This window comes from Wolffia australiana, chromosome 17 (assembly GCF_029677425.1).
Source record: "Wolffia australiana isolate 7733 chromosome 17, ASM2967742v1".
In the NCBI taxonomy this organism is placed as follows: domain Eukaryota; kingdom Viridiplantae; phylum Streptophyta; class Magnoliopsida; order Alismatales; family Araceae; genus Wolffia; species Wolffia australiana.
In genome coordinates this window covers 842,973-853,960 of record NC_135851.1, presented here as the reverse complement: position 1 = coordinate 853,960, position 10,988 = coordinate 842,973, and the positions used below count along the sequence as shown (strand labels likewise).

At 41.2% G+C, this 10,988-nt stretch overlaps 1 protein-coding gene across 3 annotated transcripts; it reads left to right on the top strand.

The window, feature by feature from the left end:
* The first annotated feature begins 2,945 nt into the window (after positions 1 to 2,945).
* Positions 2,946 to 10,971, top strand: LOC144714672 (cysteine--tRNA ligase, chloroplastic/mitochondrial-like). Of its 3 annotated transcripts, none has more exons than XM_078589453.1 (10): positions 2,946 to 3,358; positions 4,071 to 4,134; positions 4,398 to 4,559; positions 5,017 to 5,193; positions 5,260 to 5,541; positions 6,522 to 6,647; positions 6,735 to 6,938; positions 7,500 to 7,610; positions 9,368 to 9,668; positions 10,912 to 10,971. In XM_078589453.1, exons 1-9 carry the CDS (start codon positions 3,186 to 3,188, stop codon positions 9,665 to 9,667), a joined length of 1,599 nt encoding a protein of 532 aa, XP_078445579.1. In that variant the 5' UTR covers positions 2,946 to 3,185; the 3' UTR covers position 9,668; positions 10,912 to 10,971. The 3 variants fall into 3 exon arrangements, with proteins under 3 accessions (XP_078445579.1, XP_078445578.1, XP_078445577.1); XM_078589452.1 differs by lacking the exon at positions 10,912 to 10,971 and adding an exon at positions 9,907 to 10,049 and having other exon boundaries at positions 2,947 to 3,358; XM_078589451.1 differs by lacking the exon at positions 10,912 to 10,971 and having other exon boundaries at positions 2,947 to 3,358; positions 9,368 to 9,760.
* The last annotated feature ends 17 nt before the right edge of the window (positions 10,972 to 10,988 follow it).

Sequence of the window (10,988 nt, the reverse complement as noted above, 5' to 3'; positions counted from 1 at the left end):
CCCCCATCTAAAATTTATGGAAAAAATGATGTCGTTTAATTCGAAAACTTCGGATATTAATCACTGGCTCAATGGAAATTATAAGACTCACATCATAAGCAATATCCGTGAGGTAATGGAGGATGGGCAAACTTGACATAGGTGGGACCTGTAAACCATAGAGAATAAGGACAGTAGAGAGTTAGAGGAGGGTCTTGTGGAAGAGAAGTCCCATGGGAGGGAGAGAAGGCAACACAGAAGAAAAGGTGGAGATAAGAATGGTAGGGAAAAGAGAAATAAGAAAGTTAATAAACAGATCCCAAGTTGCAAGAGGATCAGAGAGGCAGAAATGGGAGGATAAAAGGGAGTAATATCATGAAACATGACACCCTTACTCACATAGAACTGATGTGTAGGCAGTATAGTTCCGAATCATCCAGGACGTGGACGAAGATCGTCCCATCCGAGGTTCCAAATCAATGCAGGGATGCAGACGGGACGGTTTTTTCATCCGAGTCCACCGAACGAGATGATTTTTTCGTCCGAGTGGATGAAAACTGTCCCGTCCGTTTGTCTCGGGATGAATTTCCGTCCTGGATTTTGTCTAACCTCACAGACGGAACGATTTTTTTGTTCCGGAACAACAAAACCATCCCGTCCGCATCCTGCACTAGTATAGTTCCGAATCATCCGAGGCGTGGACGATGGACGAGACGGGACGAAGATCGTCCTGTCTGACATCTGGAATCAGTCCAGGGATGCGGACGGGATGGTTTTTTCTTCTGAGTGGACGAAAACCGTCCCCTCTGTTAGTCTGGGGATGAATTTCCGTCCCAGTTTTTGTCCAACCTTGCAAACGGGACGATCTTTTGATCCTGTGATGAAAAAACCGTCTCGTCTGCGTCCCTACAATATAGTTGGCCGAAGATAACACTTGTCGCCCTTAGATGAGAGGAGCATCACATAAAGACAAAACATAACATTTTATAGTAAAGTTTATCACAATGAGGGGTATGACGAACAACATACCAAACACCCCAACATGAGGAGTTTATTGAGCGTGCGAGTGAACACAAGGGTAATAACAATTGACGTCCACGGAGGGAGTAAGATGAGAAAGGACTTGAGAGGGAAGACAATTATTCAAATGAATGACAGTAAAGGTGGCCTCGTCCCAGAAGTGTTGTGGCATATTCACATGGAGAAGTATGCTCTGAGGAGTATCAAAGATATTACTATCATGTTATTACTTTATTACTACCTTAATACTAATTTTCTCATATCTTTGTCCTCTCTTCAAAAGTCCCCTCAAAATTTTGTTTAAACATGTTTCGAGTCATGCTATTTCATTACTACCTTTGTCTCTCAAGGTTCTCTATCTCTTCCTCTCTCTTCCTCACTTTCATATTCTATCTACAGCTCCCCACAATCATCTAATTCTTTTCTTACTTTAATTGATCTTCCTCTGTTATTTGTTGGTTCTTGTTATCAACTTCTTCATATCTTTTAACACATTATTGTATTCTTAAGCTTCGTTCATTAACTTAGCCCTAATTAATGCACACTTCTTAGTCATATACATTCTTACTATCATAATAATATTGTTGCTTTATTATCAGTTTACCTAACATTTTCCTTTATCTTTTTAGTTCATTTATCTTACGTCCCTGTCGTATTTTAATTATATATTTTCTTAAATCTTCTTATTCTCTTCCTACCGTCTAACAATCTTCCTAATTAACAACTATCTTTCTATCCAAGTACGTAAGCTGACCATTTTTTTCTTGCTCTACCTCTCTTAAAAATCTCTATTATATTCTAATCATCCTACTCTGTCTTAAATGTTTTTTTAATTCTAAAATTATTTCTAATTACTAGTTCACGAGTAATCGACCATTCTCATTGTTATATACGTGAGTCATAGAATTAAGATCCTTAAAAACACTACCTTGGTTGAATTCAGATTAATTATACAGTAATTTAAAAACAAACACATAATCTAGTTCCTCAGCTAGTGGTATATTTAAACTAGTTGACAGTTGGATGAACTCTTCTTAACAGACCCTACCCTACCTGCCCACTTGGATTTGGGGTGGTCGTGTAGTACGGTGCAGAAATTCGCCCCAAGTGGCCGAACTTCCAACTGCCCCAAACCTCTTGGGCGGTGAGCGGCGAGGAAATTCAATCCGCCTCGCCACATGACTATATTCAGACACGCCCATTAATGTCAAAAAAAATTAACTACATTTAATACCGAAAAAATATTTTTTAAAAACAGTTTTGCACTCATGATCTTGATGCACAGACTGAACCTGTTGGCCAATAATCCACACAGGTAATTTATGGAAATTATGCTTTTTTTCCCAATAGAAAACTGATAAAAACCACCAATTCCCTACGTCCCAAGACCAGGGCATTGTACCGGGCGAATGCTGTATGCGAAGGGCGGTTTGAAAATTTGAAACTCACCGCGTAACTGCCAAACACTGATTGTATGCTGGTATAACTACCTATCATAATCATCTTAGCATCAAGCCAAGATTAACATAAACATTGTACTTCAACTACCCGTCATCATCATCATCATCATTAACATCAAGCCATGATGAATATAATTAATGTACTTCAACTACCCGTCATCGTCATCATCATCATTGTCATCGCCATCATCATTAACATCAAGCCATGATGAATATAAATAATGTACTTCAACTACCCATCATCATCATCGTCGTCATCATCATTAACATCAAACCATGATGAATATAAATAATGTACTCCAACTACCCGACATCGTCATCTTCATCATCATGATTATCGTCAAAATCTAGCCTCAAACTATGATGAATTCAACTGCTACACTTGATTTTCCCCTTTAAATACAACTATGTATTGGCAAACTCTCTTCTCTAGCAAGTGGGAAGATGTCAAGATCCTTCAACAGAGGGGTCAGCGATGGGATTTATTGACCGAGAGGAGATTGATGGCGAGTGGCGATTGGCGAAGTTCCCACGAAGTCAAACGAGACTTGGAGATCAAGAATTGAACGGTTTCAATCGCTCTGCTGCTCAAAATCGGCGATTTTCGACCGTCGAATTCGTGGGTCTCGTCATTTCAGGTCAAAGATTTGACCTTTGCGCGGTTTGGCCGCCATTTTCTTGTGGGTTCGAGCTTGTTAGGGTTTTTGGGAGGAGGAAGGCGGCGCCATGGCGGAGTTGGAGGGCAAGCTTCAGATCTACAACACGATGACGAAACAGAAGGAGGTTTTTCGGCCGAGAGTTCCCGGGAAGGTCGGAATGTACGTTTGCGGGGTCACGCCGTATGATTTCAGCCACATTGGCCATGCTCGTGCCTACGTCTGCTTCGATGTTCTCTTCAGGTATGTGCGGAAATTCGGTTTAATTTTGAATCTTTGAGAGATGTGCGGAAATTCATGTTGAAAGATCTTTTTTTTTTTTTTTCCCTTAACGTGAGATGATAGTTGATCTTTCTCTTGGATTTGTTTGGGTATTCAATTTGCCATTCGCCATGATTCATCTCCCTCGGTTAGGAAGATGGGAAACCGATTGCTATTGATCTTTGTCTGGGTAGAATTTTTTTGGTACTCGGAGAATAGTATACTCATGGCGACTGCCCAAAAATTCTTCCAGAATATTTTGAAATTATCAACCTTCATTCTCTCTTTCCGTTCGTTCTTGAAGTATTCGTACACTGAAATTCATCTTGAATTTTGTTTTTCCATTGAGATAGGTGGCTGATTTGGCACACATTTCTCTGAGTTAGATTATATTTTTTATTGAATTGGGCATTCATTTTGATGCTGCTCCTTCGGCGAGTAAGATCAGTTTGGTCTGGATCTTAATCTGTGTAGTGGGTCGAATCTTTTTTTTTATTCTAAGAATACTTTCTCACTTTAAATCTGAACTCGGAGAAGAGTACATTCATGCGAATGGCCATATATTCTTCTCTATATTTTGAATATACTAACCTTCTACCTCTCTTTCGGTGGGCTCTTGAAGTATTCGTATAATGATTAGGAATATTAAATAATAGCGGACGCTCGAAAGCTTATTTGTCTCTGGTTGAAACAGGTTTCTTAAACATTTGGGATATGAAGTCACGTACGTCCGTAATTTCACTGATATTGATGACAAGGTTGGTTTACATACCGCGAATCTTCTCTGATCTTGCTTAGTAAACAGATTTGATGTTCTTGACGTTTGGAATATACTTATTTTACTATTTTATTTTTGAACCGTTTTTCTATGCTTGTGGTTTTTCTGATATTATTTTTCCCCTGAAATATAATTACTTGTTTGTGCAGATATTTCATAGCTGGTATGTTATTTGTGAATGATTATTTTCGTTTATATATACTGCATCCAAATCATTAAATTTGCTTGGTTTATCTGTGGCAGATTATCAACAGAGCGAATCTCTCTGGTGAAGATGCTTTAGCTTTGAGCAGAAGGTTCTCCGAGGAGTTTCTGAAAGATATGGATGACCTTCAATGCCTTCAACCAACCCATCAACCACGCGTCTCTGATCACGTTCCTCAGATTGTTGAGATGATTCAGAAGGTTCCTATTTTAATTAGATGAAGCTGATATTCTGTTCTGTAATCTAATTGTATTTGATTTCCTTTTTTATCAAGTCATTTCACTATACTAAGTAATTCTTTAAGGTTTTGTACATGCTTTATGTCACTTTAATTTTTTCGGGATTATTTTTTGATTTTTTTTAATTTTATCGACCACATTCTACAGTGGTGATCATCATGTCATTTATTAACATTTTCACCAAAAATGTTAACCAAAAACTGCGTTGGTGAAAGCACTCTATCCTCTGAGTCCTCTATTGTCCCAGTGGATCTACTCTGAGAACTCGTAAAACCATATTTCTTATGTCGTAATATTTCATGTATTGAAGGTTGTATGTTCATAGTTATTATTAATTTAATGTGGGATGAAGTTAACTATGAAATTATTACTATAATGAAAATTAGTTCTTGATGTTGAGAGTTATCTTTGTTTGTAGATAATTGAGAATGGGTGTGGCTACACGATTGATGGAGATGTCTACTTCTCTGTGGATAATTTCCCAAAATATGGCCGTTTGTCGGGCCGTAAACTTGATGACAACCGAGCCGGTGGGGGTGGAAGAGTTGCCGTCGACTCGCGAAAGAAGAACTCAGCCGATTTTGCCCTTTGGAAAGTGAGGAAATTATCTAATTAGTCCCCATTTAATATAATTATGTGTATTGACTTTGTCTTTCATCAGTCTGCTAAGCCTGGGGAGCCTTGGTGGGAAAGTCCTTGGGGGCGTGGGAGGCCTGGCTGGCACATCGAATGCAGTGCAATGAGTGCTCATTTCCTTGGCCCGCATTTCGATATCCATGGCGGCGGCCAAGATCTGACGTTTCCCCATCACGAGAATGAGATTGCCCAGAGCGGGGCCGCTCTCCCTGAGAGTTGTGTCAATTTATGGATGCACAATGGCTTTGTCAATCGGGACAATGAGAAGATGTCCAAGTCCCTGAATAATTTCTTCACTATACGCGACGTAAGGCCTCTTTATTTCTGTTGAACTTTATTTTATAGTGCATGTTCTTAAATATTTGTCCTTATGGTGACCCGTAATCCATTGCATTGCCATAACTTGGTTTTGGCTTCTGTTATGACGACGATGATCGCTGTTGTCATATGTGAAAGCATCCATAAAGGAATTTGACATCTCAGCGCCATTTCTGTGTAGCCTTATCATCATTGTGTAGTCCTCTCATCATCCTCTGGCCAAAAATGGATGACAATGAACAATGACAATCGTTGTCATCATGTCTGAATCATCTGATGATGAATGTCATCGCACTGTCACCTAATCATTGCCTCATCATTTTTCTTATATTGAAAGTACTTGAAGATGGATCATGAATTTGTCATGGTTTCGTCATATAACCTTCTTATCATCTCGTCATCTTTCTAATACCAAAAAAAGATGACTATGGATTATGAATTCATTATGGTCACGTCATTACCTCATCATTTTTCTCACACCGAAAACAGATGACTATGTAAAGTCGTCATGGTCATCTTTGAATCATCCGATGATGAATTCATCATCGTTTTGTCATCGCCTCTTCATTGTCTCTTCACCATCTCATCATTCTTCTCTTACCAGAAATGGATGACAATGGATGATGATGATGATCATCCATCGTTTTCTGGGCCATCTCAATGATGAATTCGTCATCATCTGGCTGAAAGTCGTCATTGCTTCACCAAATGTCTCATCACTCGTCCAATACCAAAGAAGGTGATGATCATCGTCATAACTCTGAATCGTCAGTTGATGAATTTGTTGTCATCTCTTCATCATGTTGTCATTGCCTCATCATTGTGTGGTCATTCATCTTGAACTAATATGGCTGATGAATGGCAACGATGAAGATGACTCGGACATATTTTTCATCGTCTACCAACCTACATAACCATTCTACTGTTCCATCCTGAGGGTAAGCTTTTTTTTCATTAAAAAATTTGTAGATAACAGAGAACTACCATCCGCTGGCGCTTCGCTTTTTTCTGATGCGCACACATTATAGATCCGACATTAATTACACAGACAGGTTGCTGGAGACGGCATCCGATCGAGTCTATTATATATACCAGGTTGGCTGTTGCCTTTTTGACTTGTTATTATTTTTCTTATATCATGCCATATTTTGCTTAATGATTTCTCATTCGTGATCGCTCCAGACTCTCTTGACCCTTGAAGAAGCTCTGACCCCTTTTCGAGAGGGTATCCAATCTGACCGGATTCCATCCGATATAAAAGAACTGATTGAAAAATTCCAATCTGGGTTCCTTACTTTGATGCTGGACGATCTCCATACCTCCTCCGTGTTGGATGATCTGATGGACCCTCTTAAGGCGATCAACAACAATCTCAAGAAATTCAAGGTCTGCCCTCCTCTCCCTTTATCTATCTCCCTATAGTTGCTTTCGAGAATTCAAGGTCTGCCTCTTCTCTTTTTCACACTCCCTCTAAAGATTCTATGAGTGCCATAAACTTCCTCTCCATTAATCTCAAGAAATTCAAGGCCTGCCCTCTAGTTATACTTTCAGTGTCATACTTCCAACAATCTAAAGAAATTCATGGTCTGCCTTCATCTCTCTTTATCTCTACCACCAGAGTTTCTTCTTGCTTAATAAACTTGCTTAACCTGGTTCTCAAGAGTCATTAGCTTCACGAAACCTCAGAACTGAAAGTTGGACTTTAGGAATGCAGGAGAATTTGATAAGTTCTCTCTTTGATAAGTACTTTCCGTGTCATTGATAAAGGTTTTCGTTTCTATTATTATTAATAAAATAAATTTTTACTTGACATTTCATGTGCAGGAGAATGTAGGTTCTGATTCATCTTCATCGTAACATCAGAATCTTTCATTTAGAGAATGACCCATTTCAATATTTAATAGCGTTGACTCCAAACTGTCCCTATTCCTTGTTTTTTGTGACCAGGGCAAGAAGCAGCAGATGCCATTGATCCAAGGGCTGACCGCCTTGGAAAAGGTTGTCAAGGATACTCTTGGTTGCCTGGGTTTGTTCTCATCATCTCACTCTTCTTTCGAGGTAAGTATAAACTTCAACCCTGTCTGCCTCATACCCGCTCTCTCTCTTCCTCTCTCTCATTACCTCTCTTCCTCTATCTCTCTCTCTCTCTCGCTCTGCTCCTCTCCCTCTCTCTCTCTCTCTCTTTCTCTCTGCTCCTCTCTCTCTCTCTCACTCTGTTCCTTTCTCCCTCCCCCCTCTCTCTCTTTTCCTCCTTCCCTCCCTCTCTCTTTCTTCCTCCCTCCCTCTCTCTCTCTCTCTTCCTCCCCCCTCCCTCCCTCTCTCTTTTCCTCCACTCTCTCTCTTTCTTCCTCCTTTCCTCCGCTCTCTCTCTCTCTTTTCCTCCGTCCCTCTCTCTCTCTCTTTTCGTCCCTCCGTCTCTCTCTCTCTCTTCCGCCTTCCCTCCATTCTATCTCTCTCTCTCTCTCTCTCTCTCTCTCTCTTCCGCCTTCCCTCCTCTCTCTCTCTCTTCCTAACTCCCTCCCTCTATCTCTCTCTTTCTCCCTCCCTCCCTCCTCTATATCTCTCTCTGCCTCCCTCCTCCCTCCCTCTCTCTCTCGCTCTCTCCCTCCCCCTCCCTCCCTCTCTCCCTCCCTCCCTCCCTCCCTCCCTCCCTCTATCTCTCTCTCTGCCTCCCTCCCTCTATATCTCTCTTTCTCCCTCCCTCTATCTCTCTCTCTTCCTCCCTCCCTCCCTCCATCTATCTCTCTCTCTCTCTTCCTCCTTCCTCTCCCCTCTCTCTCTCTCTCTCTTCCTCCCTCCTCTCCCTCTATCTCTCTCTCTCTTTTCCTCCTCTCTCCCTTCCTCTATCTCTCTCTTTCTCCCTCCCTCTATATCTCTCTTTCTCCCTCCCTCTCTCTCTCTCTCTTCCTCCCTCCCTCCCTCTATCTCTCTCTGCCTCCCTCCCTCCCTCCCTCCTCCCTCCCTCCCTCTATCTCTCTCTCTTTCCTCCCTCTCTCCCTCCTCTATCTCTCTCTCTCTTTCTCCTCCTCTATATCTCTCTTTCTCCCTCCTCTATCTCTCTCTCTTCCTCCTCCCTCCCTCCCTCCATCTATCTCTCTCTCTCTTCCTCCTTCCTCTCTCCCTCTCTCTCTCTCTCTCTTCCTCCCTCCTTCCCTCCCTCCCTCTCTCTCTCTCTCTTTCTCCCTCCCTCCTCCTTCCCTCCCTCCTCTCTCTCGCTTCCTCCCTCCCTCTCGCTCTCTCTCTCTCACTCTCTCTCTCTCTTCCTCCCTCCCTCTCTCTCTCTCTCTCTCTCTCTCTCCCTCCCTCACTTTCTCACACCCTCTCTCTGCCTGCCTCCCTCCCTCCCTCTTTCTCACTCCCTCTCTCTCTATCTCTCACCCTCTCTAATTTTACACAGTCCCTCTCTCTTTCTTTCTCCTTCTCTCCCCCTCTATCTCACACTCTGTAATTACACACACTCCCTCTTTCTTTAATTCTCACTCTGCAATTTCAAAACAGACAAACACTCTCTATCTCACACAATCACAAAGACTCACGCAGACACTTTCTCTCTATCTCACAGTCTGTAATTACACACAATATCCCTCTCTCCTCCCTCCCTCTCTCTCTCTATCTCCCACTCTCTATCATTGCGCACACTCTCTCTTACTCTCTCTCTCGTCCTCCCTCTTTCTACCGCACACACTTAGTCTATTGCACAAATCATTCATCATGCACATACACTTAATCTACCCAGTCACTCATTAAACACATACTCTCTCTCTCTCTCTTTCACACACACACACACACACACTCTCTCTCTCTCTCTCTCTCAGATCCTCAAGCAGCTCAAAGACAAGGCGCTGAAGAGGGCGGGGCTGACAGAGGAATATGTGCTGGAGAAGATTGAGGAGAGGACTCAGGCTAGAAAGAACAGGGAGTATGAGAAATCAGACAAAATAAGGGAGGAGCTCTACTCCAGGGGCATTGCCCTCATGGATGAGCCCAAAGGAACTGTCTGGAGACCGAGGGAGCCGCCCGAAAGCCAGTTCGACGCCGCCCTTAACATTACACCGCAGACTCCAACCCCAAATCTGAATTCCAAGTCCCAAAGCCCAAAGTTAGAGGAATGCTGAGGTAACTTTTAGTATACCCATTATATTTTTGCCCCCTTCCAGATGATAACCATGTACATTTTTATATTTAATGGAATTATCCATTTGAGTGCCTGTTAGGTTATTGTTTTTCTTGCTTAGAGTGGATATTGTTTATCCAGACATTCATGCTGCCTCGTGATTGATACTTTTTATCTATATTTGAATTTCAAGTATTAAACCCATAGCAAAACAATCAAAACTTGTTTTAAACCTTGCAGATGGATTATGAGTGAAGGAAAACAATTTAAATGTGTTGCTCGATTTGGGATGCTGTTATTAAATCCTCTTGGAAGTGTAACCCCTTGCCTCAGCAACCAAGGACTGGAGATTTTTATGTTGATATATTTTTTTCTTTTCACCTGTCACCAAAGCTTCTCTTGGAGGTTCTCTATAATGGGGTTTTCAAGATTTACTCCCTTGGAGCTTAATATCACTTCAAATCTTATCCTTTGTCCTAAAAATATATATTACAGAGGTAGTAGATAAAAGTCAAGCTGGAGACCAAACAAAATATCTCTATTCTCAGTAATCAGTGTAGATTCAGTTTGCTTCATACTTGAAATTTTTAGGGTATATGCTTTCAATTTTCAGTGGGCAACAAATAAGCCAACAAGTATATCTCAATTCAATCCTATATATTCATCTCAAGACTTATCCTAAGAGGCGGAATCAACCTGACAGATGAACTTAGACTCAAAGAATCTAAAATACTGATAATGATTTCCTACTGGATAAATAAAAATTCCAATCAGCTTAAATCAGAGCAATAATAGTCTGTTTATGGGTTGAGCTCAACTTGGAAAAGAGTGAGGCAACATTACAGGGGAACTCATTTACTGTTGATCTCAGGAATGATTGAACTCTACCAGTCCAACAAAGAATATATGAGGCTGATGAGTACCATTTTAAGCTCATATTTCATTCTTTCACCCCTTCTCTATCCTTTTTCTTTCTTTTTCTCTATTTCTCTTCAAAATCTTTCTCCTCTTCTTTTTATGTTATTCTCTCTCCTATCTCAGCCAACTTCTATGACTGTGCATGCCATTCTCTCTGATCTTTGGTCCCTCTTTGACTACTGGCAATCTCTCTATGCTATTCAAAACCTCCATAGCGTTCTTTTTCAATGTTCTTGTTCTCTTCTCTCTCTCTCCACTTCCCACTTATGTTATTTATGAGAAGTCATCCCACTTTCCACTATAACTGTCATTGTCTTTTCTTTAAAGGGCCATGAACCATCTTGTGCAAGGGAATGAACGTTGAATATGAACTGAATGCTTCTTGAAGAAGGTGATTCTTACTT